General features: G+C 56.3%; 1 protein-coding gene across 6 annotated transcripts in view; it reads right to left on the minus strand.

Annotated features, from left to right (window-relative positions):
* Window positions 1–349: 349 nt before the first annotated feature.
* The window catches only part of VWCE (von Willebrand factor C and EGF domains), a 28,008-nt gene continuing 2,516 nt past the window's right edge, over window positions 350–25,841 (minus strand). For 2 of the 6 annotated variants that reach the window (XM_047693096.1, XM_047693093.1), the window contains exons 2-21: window positions 23,450–23,544; window positions 23,256–23,345; window positions 22,791–22,919; window positions 19,943–20,059; window positions 17,750–17,866; window positions 16,687–16,815; window positions 15,459–15,880; window positions 15,283–15,376; window positions 13,978–14,060; window positions 12,430–12,517; window positions 10,346–10,431; window positions 8,951–9,068; window positions 8,345–8,430; window positions 7,708–7,857; window positions 6,982–7,078; window positions 5,585–5,667; window positions 4,168–4,258; window positions 4,003–4,085; window positions 3,639–3,729; window positions 350–1,347 (exon numbers count right to left, since the gene is read on the minus strand). In XM_047693096.1, coding sequence (XP_047549052.1) covers window positions 743–1,347; window positions 3,639–3,729; window positions 4,003–4,085; window positions 4,168–4,258; window positions 5,585–5,667; window positions 6,982–7,078; window positions 7,708–7,857; window positions 8,345–8,430; window positions 8,951–9,068; window positions 10,346–10,431; window positions 12,430–12,517; window positions 13,978–14,060; window positions 15,283–15,376; window positions 15,459–15,880; window positions 16,687–16,815; window positions 17,750–17,866; window positions 19,943–20,059; window positions 22,791–22,919; window positions 23,256–23,345; window positions 23,450–23,474 — 2,784 coding nt within the window. In that variant the 5' untranslated portion in view covers window positions 23,475–23,544 and the 3' untranslated portion in view covers window positions 350–742. Of the gene's footprint in view, window positions 1,348–3,638; window positions 3,730–4,002; window positions 4,086–4,167; window positions 4,259–5,584; window positions 5,668–6,981; window positions 7,079–7,707; window positions 7,858–8,344; window positions 8,431–8,950; window positions 9,069–10,345; window positions 10,432–12,429; window positions 12,518–13,977; window positions 14,061–15,282; window positions 15,377–15,458; window positions 15,881–16,686; window positions 16,816–17,436; window positions 17,496–17,749; window positions 17,867–19,942; window positions 20,061–22,790; window positions 22,920–23,255; window positions 23,346–23,449; window positions 23,545–25,841 lie in introns of those variants that run through there. The other 4 variants (XM_047693095.1, XM_047693094.1, XM_047693097.1 and 1 more) reach the window with 4 other exon arrangements.

Raw genomic sequence — 25,841 nt, forward strand, 5'->3', positions numbered from 1 at the left:
AGGACTTCTCCCTCGCTGCTGCCCTCCCCGCCTCCCACCTGCCTGCAGGTGCCCCTGCTGAGGGTACCCTGGGCAACCGTGCACTCCCAGTCCATCTCCGCGAGGCTCCCCCCCAGGGAACCCAACCCACGGAGCCTCCTCCTCCATCCTTTCCCTTTTCACTGGAGGAGCCCCCCAGTGTCAAAGGCAGCAGGTGCTTCCACAAGAAACCACCCCACGCCACCCCAGTTGGGTGCTGGTTTTTCTCCTGAGCTGGAGGGTTGAGGTGGGGTGCTGGTTTAGCACCCATGGGCTTGGAGTGACGTTTCCCCACCTTTCCAAAGGCGAGAAGTGAGTGAGCAGGGCAGTGTGGGGGAGACTGAGACAGGCTTTAATCAGGAAACCTCAGGGAGGGACACGGGACAGCTGGTGGCCCAGTCCCAGGGGAATCCAGGGCCTTCGCTGACTCCTCTCCTCCAAAGCGGGGAGCTCAGCAACACCAGCCGTCCTCAAAAGACAGGCCGGCAGTGCTGTCCAAGGAGAGTACCGATTGCTGTTCTCACAGGACGTTCCAAATGCTTCTTGGGGACGAGATTGCGAGGGGTCCTGGGGACTTCCCATCCCTCCAGGAGCCGGAGGTCAGAAGTGAGCGTCCGGGGTCAGTGGCCTCATTCGCCCCAGGGCCTCCCTGCCAGCTCCCAGGGCCACTGGCCCTTTTCTCTGTCCAGCGTCTCCCAGGCAGGGCCCCGACCTGGAGGCCTGCTTACCCGGTGGACTCGTCCTCCCGTGAGGTCCCTGCAGCGGGCCACTGGGGGCTGGAGCTGGCTGTGGTTGTAAGGACCGCAGAGAGTCTGGAGGCGATGGGAGAGGGTCTGCGAGGCCTGAGGAGGGTGGCGGGGGTCTCTGAGGGGCTGGGGGCCGTCGTGGAATGGGCTGAAGCTTCAGTCAGGAGAACGGCCGGTGAAGAAGACCTTCTGGCCCCTGTCTGGACCTCAGAGGTGGAGGCGGATGGTTCTGGAGTAACAGGAGGAGGCCCAGGAGCCCCGGGAGAGGCTGGAGGTAGAGTGGAGGCTCCTGGAGGGATCGAAGGCCCTGGTGAGGGCCGGGAGGCCACAGGCTCCCCTGGGAATGTACCCTCAGGCCCCAAAGGGGGTGAGGGCGAGGCCCGGGCTCCTGAGGGGCTCGTGGGTAAAGTCTGCACATTAGACAGGTTCGTTCTGAGGAGGAGCTGGAGGACATGGGGCACTGGCTTCTGAGGCAACACCGCCGGGGGGCCTGGACAGGAGCTACAGTTCACCGGGGCCTCGGCATCTCCACGGGGACTCCGAGCTGCTTTGCTGACCTCCGCAGACTTCCTCTCTGGGGCATCTAGGGAGAGGTGGAGGAAACAAGATGCCCTGGGGTTCCCCCAGACGGCCACGGCAGGGATAGAGACCTCTCATGGCTGCTGAGGACCAGTGGCCCCTGCCTCCAGAGCGAGACCAAGAGGGAACCAGGAGCAGAGGGAGGCAGTCCGCCCAACTCACTCTACCAGGCGTTGGCTGTGTGACCTTGTAGGAGGTGCATAACTCCACTGGGCTTCCATGTTCCCATCTATAGAATGGGCATCCTAACGACTTACAGGGCCACTCTGAAGACTCAATGAATGGTGCGTGGGAAATCCCAGCCCACACCCTGCAGTTAACCCGGACTTCGGCTGACTACCATGTGCCAGGGCGGGAGGCTCACTGATCGTAATAAACGTTCCATTGCATGCAAGCTGCTGAGAGTAGGAGAGGTTCTCCCACCTTTGCTCACTTGTGCGGGGAACCTTAAACTGCTCTAAAAAAACCAAGTCTGTTGAAAAATTTTTTTTTAAATCTCAGCCTGGAGCCTGGAATATCATAACAGCTTGATATGCGGGAGGAGAAAAAGCAAAGGAAGAGGATGGGCAAAGAGAACACAGTGGGGAAGAACCACAAGAAGGAGGAGTGTTGGAGAAAGGTACAATCAGGAGGAGACAGATGTGGTCGAACCCAGAAAACCGGGAATGATTATATTTTAAAAATCACCCGGAGGACGGTCCCCAACTCTGAACATGCCTGAAGGCCCTGGCTTGTACACGGAGTGTGTGAATGGAACGGTACGTGATTTATAGTCATGAAAACTGTGGCTTTTGTTAATTGCCGCAAGGAAACCATTCACATTCTACCGCCACAAAAAGTGGTTTCTCCTTATATGGAGCGCTTGTTAGGAAGAGGTGCGAGGCAAACGCAGCCAAAGCAGTGTGTTCCAGGAGAAGGGGCCCAGTGCTGCGCCTCACCTCCCTATGCCTCTGTTTCCCCATCTGGAGGCAGCAGAGCACGGGGGAAGGAATCAGGGAGACCTGGGCTTGAGCCCAGCGCCACCAATAGAGAGCAGTTTTAAGACAGAAACCTAACTTCTCTGGGTCTCCGTTTGCCCATCTGCAAAATGGAGATATAACCACAGCAGCCACATTCCTGGGAGCAAATAAAGGAGGTTACACAGGTCACATGCTCTGGACGCGGCCCAGCTTCTTTGTGAACGCTTAGCCTCCGGACAGCAGGCGGAATAACCATCAGCTTGCCGAGAAGCGTGTGGCGGTTTCAGGAAGCAAAATCTACAAATCAAGGGTTCTCAGCAACAGGGCCGGAGGGGCTCAGGAGGCTTCCAGCCCCCACCAGTCCTGAGGGCTGCGCTTCTCCAGCCACAGACCCCAAAAGTGACCCTAAATAGAGAGGATCCTCTTCAAAAGGCCAAAGGAGTTAAGCAGGTATTTTATCCAAGAGGAAATCCAGGCCACAAAAACAGTAGAAAAACTCACTGTCTTCCTGGAAACTTAAAAAACATAAAGCAGGGTGTGCCTGGGTGGCTCAGGTGGTTAAGCCGTCTGCCTTCGGCTCAGGTTATGATCCCAAGGTCCTGGGATCGAGTCCCGCATCAGGCTCCCTGCTCAGCAGGGAGTCTGCTTCTCCCTCTACCCCTCCTCCTGCCTGTGCTCTCTCTCTCTCAAATAAATAAATAAAATCTTTTTTTAAAAAGAAGCATAAAGGGGCACCTGGGTGGCTCAGTGGGTTAAGGCCTCTGCCTTCGGCTCAGGTCATGATCCCAGGTTCCTGGGATCGAGCCCTGCATTGGGCTCTCTGCTTGGCAAGGAGCCTGCCTCCCCCCACCCCTCTGCCTACCTCTCTGCCTACTTGTGATTTCTGTCTGTCAAATAAATAAACAAAATCTTTAAAAGAAAAAAAAGAAGCATAAAATAGCCACATTTAAGGTACTCTATGGACATGTTAAATCAGAAAAATTCAAGACACACAGTGCAGAGCTTGTGGGAGTATGGGGAACCAGCTACATCATGATGAGTTTCCTGTTTCTCGAGGACCCCATCAGGTGAGGACGCCTGTCTGGTGACACGCTGTCCTGCCCCAGGAGGCCCCACAGGGCTCTCAATGCCCCACCACCCAGTACTCCACCTGCTAACCACAGGGCCCAACCATGTGTCCTCGCCACATGCTGGCTGTGTGACCTCGGGCAAAACACATTCCCTCTCTGAGCCTGGGCTTTGCACATCCAGCCCTTTACAAGTTCTAGATTTCTGGGAAGAAGAGCAAAGTGCAGGAAGACAGTGGAGAAGCTTCAGGACCCAGAGGTCCGCTTACCTGGGCAGGAGGAACAGCAGTCTCCGGGGGGCCCAGAGGGTTCAGAGCAGGCCCGTGGGCAGGGGACCCTCTCACAGCTCACCTCTCCCAGCTGGGGAAGCACAAGGACACACATGAGGAAGCCCAGATCATCATCCCTCCCGGAACAGTGCCCCCACGGAAGAGTACCCTCTTCCACCCACAGAAATATCCTGGGATGGAGGTTTTAAGGAACCCAAAAGAGGGAGGGCACCATCGAATCCAAAGGTATTCTGGCTGTTATTTAAAGTTGGGAAGCGGGAGGAAGATGGGCTTCTGTGCACTAAGGGGACTCAGCGTTTTGCAAAGGGACAAAGGCAAGCAGCAGTCCCCAGGCCCAGCTTACCTGGCATGTGCACTGGGTACAGGGCTCATCGTCCAAGGTGAACACCTGGCCATTCACCACCTTCCTTCCCTCGTAGTTACAGTCTGCAGGGGCAGAGGAGACCGGGCCGTGAGAGCCGAGGCCTCCCAGGCACCTCGGGCGTGGGGCGGTGGCTCCCCCACTCACCTCTGCACACCGGGCAGCACTCCCCGTCAGGGTGGAAAGGGTAGGTACAGGCGATGGGACAGTCCACGGGGGAGCAGGCCACAGAGCCCAGCTGCGCGACACAGAAAACACACGAGGCCCTTTGTTCTGGGCCACCGCCAGGACCCTCTGGGAGGACAGCCACAGAGCCATCAAGCGCCCACTGGAGCCCCCATGGTGCGGGGACAGGTTCCTTCACTCAGAATCTGTCTTCCTGACAGAGGGCAAGCCCCACAAGGGAGCTCATCTGGCACCAGGCCCCAGCTGAACAAACCCATGAATTACCCAGGAAGGGTGAGCACCAAAAACCAAGGAGAGAGAAGGACCTAGAAGCCTGGAGCTCCACAAAGCCCATGAATGAACAGGGCCACTCGGAGGCCGAGATGTTCGCCCTGAGGTCCTCTGATCCCACGGACCCTGTCCCTTTCCACGCTGCATCTTCACCCACTGCCAGCAAAGGGGCTCCCCCTGCATCAAACGTTTCCTGCAGCACAAGCAGCAAGGCCGGCCCCCCCACCCCACCCCCAGCCGTTTTCCCAATCTGAATCTTACGAACAGTCCCACATGCTTTTTCAGACTGAGAGGCAGTCTGGCTTAGAGGCCAAGTGCGCCTCCCCGAGCAGAGATTCAGAACACCAGGATTGGACTCCTGGCACTTCCGCCGACTAGCAGGACTGGCTGTAGGCTCTTGAGGGAAGGATGACTTCATCTCTCTGTGCCTCATTTTTCTGACCCACAGATGGAGGACATGGTGGCTCCTACCTCATAGGATTCTCCCCAAGATTAACTGAGCTCATGCAGGGAAACGGCCGAGAGCCAGACCGGCCCACAGCAAGAGCACCATAATGGGAGTCTATTAAAGATGGTGGCTCAGCCCTGGGCTTGAGACCCTCCCCTGAGCCCTCAGGGAACACTCCCACATTACACTATAAGGGGCCCCCAAGATGCCCGCTGGCAGAGGACTTTCATGAGGCAAGCTTAAAAAGATTTCTCTGGCCCTTGGTAAAGATTGATCCTGGGGGGACACCTGGGTGGCTCAGTTGGTTAAGCAGCTGCCTTCAGCTCAGGTCATGATCCCAGCGTCCTGGGATTGAGTCCCACGTCGGGCCCCTTGCTCAGCGGGGAGTCTGCTTCTCCCTCTGCCTCTGCCTGCCATTCTGTCTGCCTGTGCTCGCTCTCACTCTCGCTCTCTCTCTGACAAATAAATAAATAAAATCTTAAAAAAAAAAAAAAAAAAAAAAAAGATTGACCGTGGGTAGGGCTAGAGGGAGTCAACTTTCACCGTGACCTAGAATGACCTTCCCTGTGCGGGGCTCTGGATGGGCGTCCAAGGTTCTGGAACTGGTGTGAGCCTGTGGGGAGGTTCCATAGACAGGGGTCAGGGCCGGGTGGGCCGTACCAGGCAGATGCAGCTCAGACACGGGTCCAGCACGGACGGGAAGGTCTGGTTGTTGTAGAAGATTCTGCCTGTGTAGGTACAGCCTGCCAGAGAGAGCATGGGGGTGAGTGCTCACTGGGTAGGGGGCTGGTGACCAGGCTCCTGCCAAGGGCGAAGGTCTGAGAGTCTTCTGAGTAACAAAGGTCAGGCCAATTGCCTCCCCAGGCAGTCATCCCCAGGGTTTGGGGAAGGGACAAAACACAGGTCTGGATTGGGTGTTTTTGTTTTCTTTGCACTGGGTTTAGCAGAGGAGTCAGAGTGTCTCCACCTCCAAGGAAGGGAGCATTTCTTGGGCAGGATCAGGCCAGAGGGACTGGCCCAGGCACTACAGCCATCCTCTCTGCTCTTCCCCCAGCAACCCACTCACCCAGTCCCCACCTTCCAGAACATTCCCCCACATCTCTCCCCTCAGCTTCCCCAAGCCCGCTGAGGTCTGATCTGAATGCTGCCACCTTGAGGACATTTATCACATCCTGGGAAGAATGAAAGCAGGTGATAAGACATCAGGGGAATGTTCTAGAACATCAGTATGTTATTTCTTAGATACAGGTACATGTTACAAACCTGCGGCCTACAGAAACAGAGATACTTCATTGAAAGAGATCAGAAAAACAAAACCATGAGGCTAAAAGTGATAAGGGGCCCTTTTTAGTTGTTTTTATTTTTGCTGTATGTACTTCAATAAAATGTTACTTTTGAAATCATGGAAAAGGGGAACATTGGTATAAAAAAATAAAGCAGGGGCACCTGGGTGGCTCAGTCGATTCAGTGTCTGCCTTCAGCTCAGGAAATGATCCCAGGGTCCCAGGATTGAGTCCTGCATTGGGCTCCCTGCTCTGCGGGGAGCCTGCTTCTCCCTCTCTCTCTCCGCCTGCCTCTCTGCCTACTTGTGATCTCTCTCTCTATATCTGTCTGTCAAATAAATAAATAAATAAATAAAATCTTTAAAAAAAGAAAGAAAGAAAGTGTTTTAAAAAAATAAAGTGGCATTGTTAAGTTCTCTCACTGTTCCCTAATTGTTTCACTCATATGGTTCCTTGGTCACCCCCACCCACCCAGGATGGAAGCTCGGAGAATGTCTGTATCTGCTTCCAGCACCCAGATAGGGCTGGCCTTGGGCAGACAGATTTAGGTCTCTGAAGTCCGGCTTCCTCATCTGTATGGTGGGCTTGCCCTGTGGGACATCCCCCATGGGGCTGTGGGGATGAAGCCTGTGGGGCCCAAACTTTGCATGGAGGAGCCTGGTGCAGGGTGAGGCCAGATATGTGCGGAGAAGGGGGCAGTGTCAGGGATCTCTGCCAAGGGGAGCAGGGGATGCTGTGCTGCACACACCCCGCCCCCCGCCAGCAGGAAATTACCTGCGGAACAGTCCGGGCAGCACTGTCCTGGGATCCGAATTGGGTGAGGGCAAGAGTCCACACAGTCCGTCCTCTTACAGCTCACTGAACCATCTGCCTGAAGGAGGAAGAACTTCACCCAGACCCTACCTGTAACCCCGGCCCCACCTCCCTGTCGCTCTCCAGCCTCCCAGCATGCCCACCTCCACCCCCAAGAAAGGGCCGTGTTGCACACTGGCCGAGGCTTGGCCCAAAGGGTACCATGATGCTGCTGGGGGGGTCGCAGGTCCCCCACAAAGAGGGCCGGCTACTGGGGAAAGGGGGTGTGAGCCTCCTTATGTACTGAGAGAGCAGGTCAGAGCGGGGCTCTGGTCTCCGAGGCTTCCTGTCCCTCTCTAGTGGCAGCCAGAGCTCAACACCAGCCCATCCAAGTTCTTCTCTCAGCTTTTCCCTGGACCCCTCGCTCACCCCAAACCTATGGAGTACAATAAAATCCTATTTTTATAGAAAACTATTCCACCGGAAATGTCTATGTCAGAAGACAAAAGCACCACATATGGTTTCCTTTTTTTTTTTTTTTTTTTTTGTCTCTAAGACTCTGTTGATGAAGCCTTTGTGTTGCTTTCTCATACTATGAGGGCCCTGGTCAGTCATAAAGGGGAGAGGGAGCAGATGTGCCCTCCTCCCAACTGTAATTCCGATGAAACGTTGCCAAGTTTTGCAAGGGTCTCGGGTTTTTTCACAAACCGTGCATCGGAGACCCGTGAAGCCTGTGCCTCTCACATGCCAATGGCCAGACGAGTCACCCCGGGGGATTAAAATGCAGATTCTGAGTGCAGAGGTCTGAGCAGCCTGGAGAGTCTGTGTGTCCAGCAGACACCCCCCGGGGGCACGGCCCTTGTTTTGAGAGATAAAGCTCTAAGATCCGAGGGACTAAAAGCTCTTCTAAAGCAGAAAGGAAAGCCAGCAAGTGCTTAAACAGCGAGCGGAAACCAGGCTGTTCCTTGGTAAGCAGCTGTTTGCCTCTGGGCCCATCGACTCTAAGACCCGTCTCCTGACCCGCTTCCGCCAAGCTGAGGTCGCAGCTTTAGGTCTGTGAAGGAATCTCCACAGTTTCACAGGGAAGACCTGAACCGTGGAGCCTCGGGCCACCCTACTCCTTCGGTTATCCGTCCCCAGGGAAATCCTGCTCCTGGGACCCTGACTGCTCCCGGACCAGCGGCTCACACCCCATTCTGTACAAACGGGACCTGCCGGCATAGGAGCGGGACAGCTTCAGGAGCGACAGGGAGGACCCGGTCAGGGCCAAGGGGTTCTGCTCAGGGCGAGGCAGGGACAGCCAGGGGTTGGGGGAGCAGCTGAAGGCGTGCAGGTTGCCATTCACCTGGCAGATGCATAACTCACAGGGGTCACCCGGAGACCAGATCTGTCCAATCGGAAACTCAACCCCGTTGTCATCGAGAGAGCAGCCTGGCCAGGGGACAATGAGGGAGAAAGCGCGGTGGGGCACAAGGGCTGAGGAGGGTCCCTAATGCCTGCCCAACCTACAGGGCGACCCCCACCCAAGGACAGACGCTGGGCTTGCTCATGCCACACAGATGGTCCCGCAGAGTGTCCATTCCGCCCCCTGCTGGGCCCAGGGGCTGCCTACAGCTGCCGACCCAGCAGGGGGCTGGGGGCGGGGGTGCTCCCTCCAAACACGCGCCTGTTCCGCACAGACCGGCCCATGCAAACAGATGCCAACTTCCGAACCCATAAGTGCGCACACTCACACACGGGCCCGTCACACAAACACGCACACTCCGAGACAAACACGCAGATGGCACTCCCACACACACAGGCACACTCACACATAGACACGCTTCCCAAAACACACACACACGCACACGCACACACACGATCTCCTCAGGGGCCACGCAGCCTGCCTCTTGGAGGGCATCCAGGCCCCATGTCGGGCAGAATGCCAGCAAGTAGGGCCGAGGGGCCGCACCTGTCATGGGTGTGGGCTCCCGGCAGGTAAAACAGCATTGTCCAGGGCCCAGCCACCACTCCTCTCGGGGGCAGTCCAGTTCTGGACATGGTGTGAAGGAACATTCCACTTCCCCATTCTGGAAGAGAACCAAGGGCACAGGCTGTGAGGGCAGCTCCCCAGCCCTGGGCCATCCGAAAGCTAATGAGGAGCCTAGAAGGCTGCTGTCACCCTCCTAAAAGTGACAAAGAATCTTCGTGGAGCAGGAGTAGGAGTGGAGGTGGGAGGCAGGAGGTTGCGGGGGAAGGCTGGAACCGTGTTCCGGGATGTCCCAGCTGCTGGGATGGGGGTCCCTGCTGGACCCGGCTGCACCCCAGCCCCTCATGCCCTCACTTCAGCTCTCACTCCAGTCTGCCCTCACTCCGCAGCCAGAGAAAGTTCCCGTGCACCAATGGAATCGCACAGCTCCAAACCTAGAACCCATCAGCAGCTCTGCCGAGGCCAGAGCCCTCCGCCAGGCTGACGAAGCCCCTCATGACTGAGTCTGAGGCAGAGACTATGGGGTCCCCTCCTCCCCAAGACCCCTTCCCCCAAGTACTGCCTTGGCTGACAGGGGACGGGCCCTCCAGGTACCTGGATGGTTCCTTCACCCCCCCACTCCCCTCCCTGGGAGCAGAGAGAATACAGACAAGTGCAGCTCCCTGGCCTCTGGCCACACCCTTCTTGGCCGTGCAACTCACTCCAGAGCTCCCCACGGGATCAGCCTGAGACCCTGTGGTCACCTGGCTCCTTCCCCCCCCTTCACCCCCCGGTCCCGCTTCCATGGCTGGCTCCTCCTGCAAATCTTTGGAAAATCCCTTACACAAGAATCCCGCCCCGAGCCCTGCTTCTCAGACCCCAACCCCAAGCACCCCCCATCTGCAGTCTCTTCTCCTGCCTGACTCGTTGCCCACATCCTACTCTGCCAGAAGGGACATCTTCAAGCCCTGACAACAGGCGTATACTCTTGCCCCCTGCCAGGCACCCCTGCCTTGGCTCCTCTTCTGGTAAGTCCTCACCCTGCAGATCTTGGCTTAGCTCCCCTCCCTCCAAGAAGCCTGCCCCTCTGGTCAGGAACCCTTGCCACCACCTGCCCGTGGCCCACCTAGGCTGTGGGCCCCCTGAAGAAGGGACCTGGGCTGTCCTGTGTTTAGCTGTGCCCCCAGCACTCAACATTGCCCCAGACACACAGTAGGTGCTCTATAAATAGCTCCGCTAAAGGGAGAACGGTGGGATGGTGGGAAGTCCTTGGTGAACGCAGGTCCCCATAATGTCTCTGCTTCCTCCGTGTCCCTTCTGCCACACGGCAGCTCCTATTCTCCGGGTTGAGGCATGCTCGGGAAGCCCTGCACCCGGCCGTCTCCTGCACCCACCTACCTGGCAGACACAGGTGGTACACTCGTCACCACCCCCACTGAACACAGCCCCGTCTGCGTACCACCGGCCGTGGAAATAGCATCTCACTGCGGGGGAGAAAGGGAGAGGCAGCTCAAGGTCTTTGGGCTGGGGCAGCTAAAGAGAAAGCAGAATGGTGGTGGGTCGGGGGACCCTGGGGAAGCTAAGATCCTCCCACCATATCCACAGCATGTGCCCCATTCAAGGAGCCAGCCACTCCCTCCCAAGCCCCTCCTTACGGAAATTACACTGCTGCTTGGAAACTGACGCAGGAATGAAACTAAGACCCACATGTAGACTAAGACCCTTAAACAAAAAGGGAGGGGACTCCCAGAATCACTAAAGAGTAACAGAAAAGCAGAAATGAAAAGAGACTGTCCCGGGGCACCTGGGTGGCTCAGTCGGTTAGTCTGCCTTCAACTCAGGTCATGATCCCAGGGTCCTGGGATCAAGTCCCTGCATCAGGTTCCCTGCTCCTTGGGGAGCCTGTTTCTCCCACTCCCTCTGCCTGCTGTTCCCCCCTGCTTTTGCTCTTTCTGTCAAATAAATGAAGAAAATCTTTTTAAAAAAAGAAAGAAAGACGGGGCGCCTGGGTGGCTCAGTGGGTTAAGCCGCTGCCTTCGGCTCAGGTCATGATCTCAGGGTCCTGGGATGGAGTCCCACATCGGGCTCTCTGCTCAGCGGGGAGCCTGCTTCCCTCTCTCTCTCTCTCTGCCTGCCTCTCCATCTACTTGTGATCTCTCTGTCAAATAAATAAATAAAATCTTTAAAAAAAATAAAAAAAATAAAAAAAAGAAAGAAAGAAAAGAAAAGGAAAGGAAAGGAAAAGAGGTTGCCCCAGATACCTAAGACAAGGTCCGAGGCTTTGAGAAGAAAGAAAGAAAGAAAGAAAGGAAGAAAGAAAGAAAGAAAGGAGAAGAGAAGAAAAGAAAAGAAAAAGAGACTGCCCCAGATACCTAAGACAAGGTCCGAGACTGAAGCCATCCCCTGGAGACCAGGAAGAATCACCGAAAGCTTCTTTTTTTTTTTTTTTTTTTTTAAGATTTATTTATTTATTTGACAGTGAGAGAAAGCCAGCAAGAACAGGAACATGAGCAGGGGGAGTGGGAGAGAGAAAGCAGGCTTCCCAGTGAGCAGGGATCCTGATGCGGGGCTCAATCCCAGGACACTGGGATCATGACCCGAGTCGAAGGCAGACACTTAAGGACTGAGCCACCCAGGCACCCCCGCACTGATAAAACAGCCCGCAAGCCGGCCCAGGCCCACCCCGCTCAGTCGGTCTGCCCTGGATTCAAATCCCAGCTACACAACTCACTAGGGAGGGATTTGGAGCAACATCCTTAATTTCACTAAGCCTCAGTCTTCCCATCTGTAGAATGGGGTTGATAAGAGCTGTTGACGGTTACTACTTCATAGGCAGTACATTACCTACTCAAAAATATCTTAGCTAAAAATAATATTTAAAATATAAGAAAAATATTTTTTTAATGAACACCAGCTTTGCAATCAGATAGGCTCAATTTCAAGTTCTATTCTTATATTAACTGGTTGTAGGTCTCTGGGCAGTGATGACCTTGGTGATCCTCGGTTTTGTCATCTATGAAATAGGGTTATGAATAGTACTCCCTCAAGGCTGAACCACACGGATGCGATGAGATCAAGGGCTGGCAAGCAACAGCACAGAGCCGTCAGGGAACATTCGTGATGATGATGAGGTCATCCCAGGAAAAGAGAACCACATTTTTAACAAAGGACCAACTCATTAGTGGGGAAGGGGAGACGCCTTCCCAGTCCCAAGACAAAGCCATGCCAAGGGTGGCCTCACACACCTTCCTGGCTGTCTTGAAGGCACCTCCTGGGCAGGGGCCGCCTGAGCAGGGAGCCCGATCTAGCATCCAAACTACAGCACACGTAGTAAGTGCTCAATTAAACTGGTACTTTGAAATGCTGCACTTGATTTGAGTTTTCAAAGCAAAAGCAATCTCTGTCCTCTGTTCCACTCATCCTTTCCCCAAAAACACACAAAAAAACTAACCCCCCCACCTGCACCCCAAAGATTCACTGACCTGGAACACAAGTACAGCAATCTGACTTCAGGGGGGTCTGACAGGGGCCGGGAGGACACTCGGGGGAGATGCAGGACACATTTCCGGCCTGAGCAGGGGAGAGATGGTGCTGGGTGGGGGGCAGAGGGCAGGGGGAGAACCAGGCCCTACAGCCCCTCGGTTTGTCCCGTATTTCACGCAACCCCTTGGGTCCCCTGTCCAACACCAAAGCCCCTTAAAGGAAATCATCCAGGACCTCTGAATGCCACCACAGTGAAAGCAAGGACAGTGTGCAGGGACCCAGGTCCTGGCGTTTACCGCCGCGCGCCGAGGACATCCTCCCACGGCATACAGGAGCTTTGCAAGGATGCCAGGAAGAGGCAAACGGAGGTTACGCCACCAGAATCACCTTCCCGTGCATCTCAGTTTTGAACCAGGTAAAATCTTGTCTATTCAAAGAATTGACTTTAAAACTAAATTTCAAAATTTGAAGTTAAGGCAAAATAAAACAAAACCAAAAACCTACCTCTGGAGCCAGCCAGAGCTAAGAGTTTGCTCCCCCACTAACGAGTCGTGTGACTTTGGCCAACGTCCAATAGCTCCCTGAGCCTCAGTTTCCCTAGCTGCGAGACGAGCCAGAAATGGCGCCTCCATCGGGGATTGCTGAGGACTGGTGCCATGACATGATCCACAGAGGTGCTTGGCCACTGTGTGTGCGTGGCACAGGGGGGAAGCTCGGTAAAGGGGGGCGCTGGCTGCCTCCGTGCCCTGCTCCCCACTCCCCCTCCCCAGCCTTCCACGGTGGCCGCTGCCCTCGCCACCTGGGCAGTGAAGGTCAGAGGGTGGCGGTGAGGGGTGGTGGGCAGAGCCCAAGCTGTGGACACAGACATTGGCTCAAATCCCAGCTCATGCCTTGGTCTTGTCATCGGTAGAACAGGGACGGGAGAGCTGACCCGGACAAGCCACCAGCAGCCACAGCTAAGGCAAGAGAAGAAAAGCCCCAAGCCCCAAGCCCGGTAGGTCCCGAGGGCTCCTAATAGAATCGATGGGACAGCACCTGGCGGTGTCCGGAACACAGTAGGTGCTTAATAACTATTCCTTGAGAAGCGAATTGGCCTACAGCAAAATAATGCTCTTAACAAACTGGTAATAAGCTTCCTCCCTCCCAAGTGTGGATACCTAGGGTGTCAGGATGGCCGAGGGGTCTAAGACGCCAGACTTAAGCTTCGCTTCCCAACTGTGGATACCTTTATTGGGCTGGCAAATATTTTGCCTGGAGGGAAAAACAGCCTCCCTGGTGGGAAGTTTCCGAGGGAGTTCCATCCCCTCCCCTTCCTCAACAGATGGACCCTGTTTGCCTGCTGGCTCTTCGCTGCTCAGCAGAAAGTTCCTGGACTCCACAGACCCCCACGCCTTTAAATTTGACAGGTTCCGACCAAAATCCACAACCTGGGAACTCTTTCTCCATTTGACAAGCTCACCTTCAACATCGGAGCTTTCCCTCTTCCTCTAAAACCCCCAAAGGTTAGGAAAACAGCCACAAGGCTTTGGGGCTCCTGGGATGCTCACCAGGCAGACACAGACAGTGCAGTTCTCGTCGGGAGGGGAAAACACGTCCCCTTCGGCTCGGATGACGCCACTGTGAAAACAGCCTTTTTGAAAGACAAACAGGAGTGGAGGCATCAGACCTCTTCAAAGCAGAGGAAGCTTGAGGTCTCATTACTTTTCCAGGCGTAATGTCCCTGGAACCTTCTCTCACCGGACAGGATGCCCTGGGAGCGGCAGATCTAGGTACCCAGGACTGTGCGGTCCTAGGACCCCTGGAGAAGTAAGCAGAAGACACCCACAGAAGATGGCCCAGGAGGGTTCCATCTAGGTCTATAAACCCCGAACTCTACTGAGAACGTGGCATTTTATTCCCATACGGCAGGAAAGGCATCCAGGCAGCCCCGGGTTCAAAAACCTGGTCTGTCCATTCAGTTAACCTGAGTGACCTTGGATATGTCACTTAACCTTCATGGATTCAGTTGTCTTTACTGCAAAATGGGAATACCACCACGTGCCCTGCCGGGGCTTTGGATGGACCCACAGCCTCACATGGAGGGTGCCCAGCCGTTCACATTCAGAGCTGAGTATACAGTAGGAACATGGCAAAAGGTCACGATTATCATTAAGAAGCCACTAAGTCTGTTTCTCATTCTAACCCTTCAGATGTCTTCACTGCTGCTCCCCGGGCAGCAGCCCCAGCATCTTATGGCCAGAGTTCAGGCCCCTCCCCAGATCTACGGAATGAGAAGCTGGGTTTTCACAAGATCCCGGGGATCCGCATGCAGAGTGAGTTGTGAGAAGCTCTGTGGAAGGACCTATGAAGATTTAGGGTCTGTATCTTAACAGCAAGGGGAAGTGAATGAAAAACTGTAAGCAGATTATGGAAGTAAATTGGAAAGTGGACAGAATTTGCAAAAGATTACTCCTCTGGCTGCAGGAGGGGAGTTGGGGCAGGGGAGGGGGACCACTGGGTAGAGTTGGGGAAACTCACTGAACGTATGAAAGGATGAAGCTCAGAAAGGATCCCCAGAAGATGAAAAGTTCCCCCCGAGGGATACCACAGCATAGACCAGTGGTTCTCAAAGTGTGACTCCTGGACCAGCAACACCAGCATCACCCGGGATCTTGTTAGAAATGCAGATTCCCAGGCCCGGCCCACAGCTAATGAATAAGAAGGTCTGGGGGATGAGACCCAGGAATTACCCTTCTAGTGATTCTAATGTACCCCAGAAGTTGGAGAACAGTCTTTCAGCTGCAGATGGGCTGGGGAAGGGAAGGAGTAGGACCATATGGGGAACTCACAGCCTTCCCCAGACCAGCTCCCACCTGTACACGACGGGCAGCAGCCCCCATCTTTGGAGGGAACCGGGTGGGAACAAGCAGCTTCACATGTCACCTTTTCACAGGTCACCTCCCCATTCTGGAAGCAGAAGCAGGAGTTCCAGCCATCACAAGGCCCCAGACACCAGACCTCGGCAGCCCCCAGGATCCCTCCCACCTACCTGGCACCAGCACTGGGAACACCCAGGCTCTGTCCAGCGGCTCCCTGAGTCATACGGGGCTCCCAGGTGCCAGCAGGCAGAGGACCCTGGTGCCACCTGTGTGGCTGCTGGGCCCCTGGGCAAGGACGGGGACCCCTCCTTTGGTTGTGAGGGAGGTCCAAGGGTCCCCAAGAGGGAGGCACGAGGCATGGGGGTAGCCACCAGCCGAGTTGGGACAGAGGGCAAGGATGTGGGTGGTACAGGGGTGGGAGAAGGCAGACTGGTGGTCCTGACCCCAGCTGGGGGCCCCGGGGCCCCGGAAGGAGGACTGTGTCCGGGGGAGAGAGCAGGCCGGCCGGCCTCTGGGAGCAGCAGGAGCATCTTGGGCGGCGGCTGCAGAGGCTGCAGGATGGCCGATGGGGCGAGCACAGCTTTCGGGAAGGCTGAAACGCAAGCAAAGGGGTCTCCTGAGGGAGGCAGCGAGGAGCAGGAGGTGGATGGACGGGGCGGGGGGGGGGGGGGGCTTGAAGGCAGCTCCTCCACCAACAGTCACTGGATATCTCCGGACCAGTTTCTTCATCAGCATAACTGGTGATCTAATACCACCAGTTCAACCCAAGACCACAGGGGCTGCGGTGATGATCACACAGGTGGATGGAAAAGCACCACTGGAGCAGGCCCAAGTGACAAGTTGGGACGGGGTGCCCGGGTCCCCCTCCCAGATGTGGCTTCCTGGGAGGGGATGCTGAGGCTCCGGTTGGAGGCACAGCCTGGGGAAAGCTCGCGGTGCACTAGAAATGAGCCAGTGCTCAGTATTTAGTGACCTTATACGCATGTTTATAGGCACACTGCTGAAGCATGGCAGCGTGAGCTGACGCCACCTTGTCCAAAGTGTCCTGGGAGCCCAGGTTCCGGGGACTCCTGTCTCAGGCTCCTCTAGCATTTGTCTTTCCCTGTTACCATTTGCAAGAAAACAAAAGGGTTAGGGAAACAGTAAGATGGCAAGGGAGGACGAATGGATAAAGAAGTGGGAGGGAAAAAATGAGAAACAACGTGAAGAGCTGGAAATAACAAGATGAACTGGAAAAGAATGGGTGGAAAAGGAAGAAGGGCCAAAGCCGTGAGGGTGGGGGGCGGGGCCGGGGGGTGGGGCGGGGACTGGGAGGACGGTGGGCGGGTCCTGGCGTGAGGGCGGGGCCTGGCATTGAGAGTCCTGGGTCCGGGACTGCGTGCGGGGCTGGTGGCTCACCTTCACAGGACACGCGGTCAGCTCGGAGCCTGAAGCCAGGTCGGCATGTGCACAGGAAGCTGCCCACGGTGTTATGGCAGGAGTGGTGACAGACTCGCCTCTCCAGCGGCCTCCGACACTCATTTACATCTGTAGGAGAGCCGCGCTGCGAACAGCTGCCTTGGCAGGGCGACGACCCCTTGTTCCTGCATCCCTGAGCCCAGAAGGCGGGGGCAGTCTCCTTGCCATGTTCTTATGGGCTCCATCCCCGCCTCGGGATCTGGGACGTGACTCAGACGTCTAGGAGTGGGGCTGAAATCTACTGCTAGTCTCCTTGGAAAGTTCATACATCCCCTTGGCATTTAATGGATGCACCGATGACTCATTTCCGCCCCACCCCCGCCCCCTGCCCCGCTAGGCAGCGATGGTTATGCCCTGGCTGGTGGGGATGCTGGCTGGTGGGGATGGGCCCCCCGGGGGAATCTCATCTCCAAAACTTCCAGCCTCCCACGTGTGGTAGGGGATGGTGTGGCCCCCTGACAAAAAGTCTCTAACATCACTGCCCAGCTCAAGGTAGGCTTCGGGACAAACACCAAAGTCCGCCAGAACAAGGTCTGTTTTCAGGCGGAAGGGCCCCCACCTTCAACCCATGAGCCAAGCTTAAGCCAAACATGCCAATCAATCCCTTTCTGGAAATTTCTGCTAATGGGCTAAGAAAACAGGGGTCTCCTTCTAAACCAGAGGAACCAAGACATAACATGCTTTATTTACCAAGGGGAGCAAAGGCAGCCAAGAAAATGGGTGAGCAGAGAGGAATCCTTGGGATGTATCTGGGAGAGGGGTGGAAGAGAAACGCAACGGGATGAAAGTGGCACGTGGCCAGGAAAAGTCCAAGACCGGGTCTTCCATGAGGAGCCACGCCAAACCCAGGGAAGGGCAGGCTCTGACCCCAAGGCTCAAGGGTTTCCAGGCTCCAGGCGGCCAGGAGGTCCGGACCACTGGCCTTTCCCAGTCCCTGGGCTCGCTCTGCCCATCCTCCTGATGGGCAGCCTAAGTATGAAGATAACAGGCCCCCCCACCTTACCTACACAGGAGTGCCGGTTGCCGTGGAGATGGAAGCCAGGTCTGCAGGAACACCTGTAGCTGCCTATGCTGTTTTTGCATCTCTGCTGACAGGGGGTCCCGAGGCATTCGTCAGTGTCTGCAAGGGACCAGGGCAAGGCTGCCGCTCATTACCCCATGGAGTGTCAGAACTGGGTGCTCCCCTCTTCCTCTCCCCTTACCATCCCCTCCCCCATTCAGGGCCGTGGGAGACCCTCCTCACCCCTCTTTCTCACTACCCACATTCAGCCTATCAACAAAATCCTCCCTGGGCCAGCCCTCTTCTCTCCATCCTCACTGTCTTACCCCAGCCTGGGCCACCTTTGTCTCTAGTTTGAGAAGAGCGACAGCCTGGTGCATCTCCCTGTGCTCCTCCCAAGCCTTCTGCTACAAAGCATCCAGGATATTCTGACCAAACACCCGGGCCACTCTCTGCTCCCATGGGCACTGATGGCACATCATAGCTCACAAGCCCTGGGTGGTCTTTCCCACTTCCTTCCCTGTCCCTCACCTTTGTTCTGCCACCTTCCAAAACGCACCATGTTCTTGTGGGCCTCCCTCTTTGCCCACGTTCTTTTGTTTGCCTGGGATCCCTGTCCATCTTGTCTGGGGGGAAACTCCTACGCATACCTCAAAATCAGTTTCTCTAGTGCCTCCTCTGTCAAAGCTTCCCCATGCCACTGTTTGAAATTGTGAAACACTGGAAATAACGTATGCGTCCATCAATAAGAGAAGAGTTAGTCCACTGTGGGAGAGTTGCAAGGCAGAGCCCCAGGCAACAGTTAAAAAGAGCAACGCAGGCCCATTCACACTGATCTGGAGAGAATTTCAAGACCGATTGCTGAGAAAAACCACCACCAGAGGCGCAAATCCCAGGTCTAACATGGTCTTGGGCAAGTTACTTAATTTCTTTAAGCCTCTAGTGTTCCTATCAGGAAAATGGAAATAAACAGTACCAGCCTCACAGCATCAGTCTGAGAAAGAAATGAGAAAATGCACGTAAGGTGTTTAGCATGAGGCCAGAATCCAGCTCTGCACCTGTCAGCCACTCAGCCTACCTCTGTGACTGTGTATGGGCGTGTGGGTGTGTGTGGGTATGTGTACATGTTGTGGGGACAAGCAGGGAGGGGATGCATCAGATCAATAGCAAGGTGCTAGGGGGAGCTGTGTTCCCCCAGAAGCACATGTTCAAGTTCTAACCCCTGGTGTGATGGGATTTGGAGGCGGGGGTCTTTGGGCAGTGATTGGGTTTAGCTGAGGTCTTGAAGGGGCTCCTTCATGATGGGAGCAGTGCCCTTATCAGCTCTCTGTCCCCGAGAACACAGCATGGAGACCGTCTGCAAGCCAGGAAGGTCCCTCACCAGAAAGCGAACAGGCTGACTCCTTGACCTCGGGCTTCCCGGCCTCCAGAACCATGAGAATAAATTCTGCTGTGTAAATGGCCCAGTCCGTGGGGTTTTGTTACAGCAGCCTGAGCAGACTAAGACATCAGGGTTTTTCCCCAGGGAGAGCAGGGCCCAGGAGTGGTGAAGAGGGTCTGGAAGTAGCAACTTTTAAAAACTTGTTTTACAGTTTATGACTATTGCAAATGATAGAAAATAACACCACACTTTCACGGGGACCTTTTGCTTTATCTGCCTGGTTTAAGAGAAAAGGCTTCCTTCCACAAGTAAGAAGCATCTTCAAGGAAGGGATGATTATGTTAGAAGATCTCCCTCATCCTGCCCTCACCCCTACCTCCTCCTGGCCCTCCCCACCAGATGGGGCAGCTGGGACACCACTGGGGCAGAGAGAGCTAATGAGGACAGTGGGTTAAGGACTGCAGCAGGCGTGTCTCTCACACAGCCCTCCCTCACCTCGGGGGCCTCCTTGGTCCTGCCCCGGGCCCTCCCCTCGGCCTCTCCAGCCCTGTGCCTCTGCCCTGCAGAGCCAGCTCAGAGCTGGACATGCCAGGATCCAAGCCGAGTCCAGCGCTTCCTGCCAGGATGGCCTTGGGTGAGCCTCAGTTTCCCCATCACTAAAGCAGGGATGACTAACAGGATCTCCCTCGGGGGACCAGGAAATGTGGTAAGGCGTGGAGCACCCATGCTGGGCTGGGCAGGGCCACCACGCCTTTGACTCAGAGCCCCGCCACAGGGGCAACGGCATCATCATTACCTGTCCCCAGGCCGCTCACCTTGGCAGCTGTGGCGGTCGGCAGCCAGCTGCATGCCCGGCCCGCACTCACACACAAACCCGCCTTCCGTGTTCACGCACTGGCCCTCGCAAGAGGCGCTTAGGCATTCATCAATGTCTGGGAAGAGAGAAGACATCCTTGCATGGACCACTCTGCATGGCAGTCAGGTGCGAGGGTAAAATGGACCCCACGAGGATGCTATACCCTCAGATAGCCTACTCTCAGCAGGTGGAAAGCACCACCACCCCCTTTCTTCCTCCCCGAGGAAGAAAGACCAGGCACCCCCGGGAAAGTCATCAGGCAAGAGGGAACCACCAGAGAGCAGAGGCTGAGGGCCAGGATCCTTCTCTGTGACCCACTCGGACCAGAGGATGGAGGATGACTGAGACAGAGTCATTTCCAATGGCCCCACTGCAGAGCAACGCTCAGAGGGCAGAGGGGAGTGAGGAGGAAGGCTGATTCAGTTCCATTAAATCCTTATTGAGCACCACCTGTATGCAGCAGATCCAGAGGGAGGCCACTGAGGACACAAATGTGGCCGAGACATGGCACAGACTCTCCAGCTGCTTAGGGTCTGATAACATCAAGAGCCACATGCCCATGAGGTCGGCACCCGGCTGAGTGATACACGCCCCACCGGGGAACGCCTGGAGGACAGGTGGGCAGAGGACCAGGAGGAATCAGGAGGAGGGGGGCCATGAGCGGAGAGAGCCTGCAGTTGCGCTGGCACTGGCAGGAGCTCAGGTTCCTGCAGGGGCAGCGGGAGGCCAGACCAATGGGTGGAGGCAGGGCTGCCGAGAGCCCAGAAGGTCCTGAGGCTGCTGCCCAGAGTGGGGTGACTGGATCCAAGCAGTCCTTTTCGTAAGTTCAGGCCTATGGGGTGAGGGGCACCAGGGGACAGAACTCCCCACCCTGGCTTCATGTCCTCCCTTCTCTAAGAACCATGATAACCTCTCAAGGACCACAAGATCTGTGCCACCCACTGCAGTCTGCCTCCGGGTCTCCCAACCCTTGGCCCCAAGCCTGCTGGACACCTCCTTTCTCCCTACATGCTCTCCCCAGAGCTGGCCCCTCGGGACCACACCCACCGCCTCTAGGAAGCCCACCCTGACTAGCCCCATCCCACTGGGACCCCTGGTGGCGGTGGCCAGATCCCCCCTCCCCGGGGCCTAGCTTTGACATTAGAACATCGGCTTTTCCAAGTTCCGTTTGCTTTAGCAACAAGAAGTGTGTGCAGAAAGAGCTCCCCAGGAAACATTCGGCGGGGGTGCTGGGAGGGAAATTGCTTCAGCCTTCCTCAAGAGGATGTTGCAATGAGTCCCGAGCACCAAAATCCTCAGCAAGACCCTTGACCCAGTGGCTCTCCTTCTGGGAACAATAAAGAGAAGCCTCTTTACTGTGGCATTGCTGGGAGTAGTAGTGAAGCTACCGACGATGTCTGTGAGGGACCGCGAGCTACAGCAGAGTCACAGACGTGGCCCCTAAAACCTCTGTTGTGAGGACTATTCCCCAACCCCAATAAAAAGTGAGAAAAAGGGGCCCCTGGATGGCTCAGTCAAGTGTCTGCCTTCGACTCAGGTCATGATCCCAGGGTCCTGGGATCGAGCCCCATATCAGGCTCCCTGCTCGGTGGGAGGACTGCTTCTCCTTCTCACTCCCCCTGCTTGTGTTCCCTTTCTCGCTGTGTCTCTCTCTGCCAAATGAATAAATAAAATATTTAAAAAAAATAAAAATGGGGTACCTGGGTGGCTCAGTAGGTTAAAGCCTCTGCCTTTGGCTTGGGTCATGATTCTGGGGTCCTGGGATCAGGCCCCGCATCGGGCTCTCTGCTCAGCCGGGAGCCTGCTTCCCCCTCTCTCTATGCCTGCCTGTCTGCCTGCTTGTGATCTCTGTCTATCTCTGTTAAATAAATAAATAAATAATCTTCCAAAAAAAAATTTAAAAAGAAAAATAAAAAGTGAGAAAAAGAATGAAAACTCTGCATAAGGTATGAGCCCCATTTACAGAACACACAGATATACACAACTAACATACACACACACACAGGTACACACACTTACAAACACATACACCTCCAAGGAACAGGGCAGAAGAAACAACTTCATTTTAGTAACAAATATCCCCGGGTAGGGACTCTGGGGACATGCTTGTTTGTACCTTCTACCCTTCTTTCACTTTCCAAATGTTCCAAAATAGGTTATTTTTTACTTTCATATTTAGGAAAGAAACATTATTTTTACAAAGTCAAAACTCCAAAAAAAAAAAAAAAAAAAAAAGGCAGGGGAGTGGCTTGTTTTCAGCTCTCTGGAAAGATCCGCAAGAAATGGGTCCCAGTGGCCGCCTCTGAGGAAGGTGACGGACTTTGCCTGTTAGAACATTTTAGACTCACAAACAAATAGCACTTTTACAGAGTAGTTATTGAGGCTGCCTTTCCTCATCTTTCAAACATCACGAGCCCAAGGGAACCTTCCAGGGTCAACACACCTCCCGTGCTGGTTATCTGCCCCTCTGTGGACCCAGCTCTGGGCACTTGGCCGGTTATGGCCCCATTACATGGGACCATGGTTATCCTGACTTGCCTCCCCTCCTCCTATTCAGAAGCAGGGACCAACAGCAGCCAGGAACGAGCCACCATGTGTCACCACAGGCCCTAGCCCCTAGGCCCGTAAGAGGTGCTCATAGCAGAAGGGACCCTTTTCTTGGTTTTGCCTGCCTCCCTGCCCATACCCCCAGCCAGAGCTTGGCCTCACTCAGCCTCGCCTGCATCTCTCTGGAGACTGCCCTGGCAGGACAGACGGATGGACGGAAGAGACAGAATTCCCACCCACCCAGCCCCCATGTCTCTCACCCGTACACCTGATGCCGACAGCCGTCTCCGTCATGGAGAAGCCCACGGGGCATACTCGGGCCACCTCCTGACAGCCTCCGTGGTTACAGGACAGGTCACAGCCGTACTCTCCACAAGGTCCGTGTGCTTCTAGAACAGGCACCACCCCCGTGAGCACATAGCACGCCTCACTGCCAGCAGCCCCCGTCTCACTAGGGTTCCTCCTAAACTCTGCTGGGAAGGTGGCTCTGGAGGCCAAGAGGCCAGAGCTTAAATCCAGCTCTACCACTCACTAGCCAGGTAACTCTGGGCGAGCCACTAACTTCTGTGCCTCGGTTTCCCCATCTGTAAAATGGGGATGAGAAGGCCTCCCCTAAGGGGGTTGCTGGAAGACGATATTCTCAGTAAGACAAAAGCCCTGAGCCGGGCACACAGTCTCAGCACCAGAAGAATTCTTCCCAACAGCCGTGGCCCATCCCCAGTTACCTGGGCAGGTGGCTCCTTGCTCTCCATCCTGGCAGGAGCAGACGTTGGGAGCAACGCAGATGCCACTCCCGCAGCCAAAGGAGCAGAGCGCTGAGAGGAGAAACGTAGGTGAGGGAGTGGGACCTACTTAGGCCAGCCCAGGGAGCGAGCGCCCTGCTGGGGAGGGTATCTGGGGCATGGGGACAGGCACTTACGCAGGGTGCAGTGCCCACTGCCCATGGAGGGGGCCCAGCCAGGGCAGCAGCCACTCCCGAAGCCTGAGAGGCAGACGTGGGGGCCCAGCCGGCGTCTAGGAGAGAGAAAAGAGCATTTTCCACATTTCTGCTCTGGGCCAGGGATTGGTCTGCCATGCAGTGAAATCCTCCCAGCCAGTCAGCAAGTCAGTCAACAAACAGTTCTTGAGACCTGGCACATGAACACAGAGCAGAGTGGCTGGGGGAGTGGAAGGGGGAGGCCTCAGAGGGGCCTTAGCACTGAGGGGGATAGATGGAAATGGAGGAAGGGCCCTAGGTATGGCTGCCACAGGGCCTTTGCACTTGCAGTTCCCTCATTCAGGAAGCTTCTTCCTCAGAAGTGTACCCAGGTCACTCCCTCCTTTACCCAGTCTCTCTCTGCTCCTGCACCTTCAAAGAGATCCATCTCATCCACCCTTAATTGCTTTATTCTTCTTAACACTTGCTTCCTGGGACATTAAATTACTTATCAATTGTTGATTTGTTCATTGTCTGTCTCCCCTCTCATTCTCTGAGGACCCGGGTCCATCTTTTGTGTTCCCCTCAGTGTCCAGAGCAATGCCTAGCATGTGGTAGGTGCTCGCTAAACGGCTGTTGAGGGAAAGGTTGAGAAAGGAAGCCAGCAGAAGGGACGAAGGAAGAGGGCTGCCCCAGGAGAGCCAGAAATGTCATTCCCCAGGTAAAATCTCATGGTGGGGCCTGGGGTGCCAGTAAAAGGGAGACAGTGTGCCCAGCGCTGGATGAGGCATGGCAGTACGGTCAGGAACAGGCCACTTTTCCCACCTTCAAGGGACGCTGGGCAAAGACCCAGGTGATAACAAAATAGTGTGACCAGTGCCACATAGGGACAGGCTTTGGAGTTCTGAGAAGGGGAGATTTCCTGGAAGGCCAGGATCTAGGTGGAGTAGAGCCAGAGGAGTAGCCGTAAGGTGTGAGAGTGGAGGCAGGGAGAGGGCACTCCAGGCAGAGGGAGCAGCAGGTGCACAGCCCCAGAGGAGGTCAGGGAGGGTGACTGGAACTGATCCTGTGATGGGCTGGGCAGAGTGATGGAGTCCCGCCCGGTTTTAACTGGGAATCCTTGCACCACAGGAGAGGGACAAGAAAACCCTCCCAGACTGTGCTCTCCCCTTGCTCAGAATGTTCTGCCGGTCAGGTGGTCTACAGGGTACCCCCCAGGTCCAGGTGCGGCAGCAGGCACGGGGATGACAAGGACGGCAAAGGCAGACTCACTCAACGCAGGGAGAGCAGCTGTCACATGTGACAAGCACTCTGGGAAGGAGAACTGCGGGCACAGGGCAGCACGGAGACATCTGCACAAACTGTGCCTGAAGCCTCAAAGAGACGTCTCCTTCTCTGAAGTCATCACAGAAGAAGCAAAGAAGCGGGGCCCTGGCGGGTGGGAGGTGCTGGCCAAGCTGGCACTGGCCACCCGGGCCAGAGCGATCAGGGCAGCAGCCTGGGAAAGAGGAGCGGGCAGCTCCTGCTCCTCGGACGGGGTCCTGAAAGGGACTGGGGCGCCCTCGAAGCGGCAGACGGAAGGATGCCCCGGAGGCCGGTGTTGTCGCCCCCCCTCAGCTGGCAGGGGGCCGAACGCCCCAAGGAGCCTCCTCGGACGGGCGGTGATGGGGAGACAGGTGGCTGGAAGGCTCTGAAGCGCCGCGGAGCCGGGCCCATCGGGGCAGGAACTGGCGGTGGCGACGGAACACACGTGCGAGCCGCGAGCCTGGCGGGGCCGCCCCCCTGCGCGCCCCCTGAGGCGGTGGCCGCGGGCCAGGCCGCCCGCTGACACCGTGTTCCCTCGCTAGGAGCATCACGCACACACGCGCGCTCGGCCCGCGGCGGCCCTACCTCCGCCGGGAGGAGACTGGAGGGGAGGGTGGCATCAATCGGGAGAGAGCAAAGGGGCAAACACGCCACCCCCACCCGCGCGCTCACACAGGCGGAAACCGAAACGTAACCCAGGGAGAGCCCGGCGGTTCCAAGGTCCACCGCGTGCGTGCAGCCTGGACGCGGGGGAAGCCCCCAGCCCCAGCGACGGCCAGCCGCTCCTGAGACCCCGTGGCACGTCCCGGGCTGCCCTCGCCAGGGGTCCGCGCCCCAGGGCACACTCAGGGGCTCACGCAGCGCCTGGCTCTCCATCCCCCCCCCCCCCCACTGGTCCTGGCAGGACAGCCCCCGCCAGGGGCGCAGGACTGGCTCCCGCCCAGAGCACAGGCTGCTGTCTCTTTGTCCGGACCCCCTGGGCTGCGCCCGCGCGCGCGGACAGCGCCCTGGAGGGGAGCTCAGACCCGCGGCTGCAGGCGGCTCCCCGGAGCCCCTCTGCTCCACGCGGGGAGCGCCCCTGCGGCGGGAC

Source organism: Lutra lutra, chromosome 10 (genome assembly GCF_902655055.1).
Source record: "Lutra lutra chromosome 10, mLutLut1.2, whole genome shotgun sequence".
Classification (NCBI taxonomy): Eukaryota; Metazoa; Chordata; class Mammalia; order Carnivora; family Mustelidae; genus Lutra; species Lutra lutra.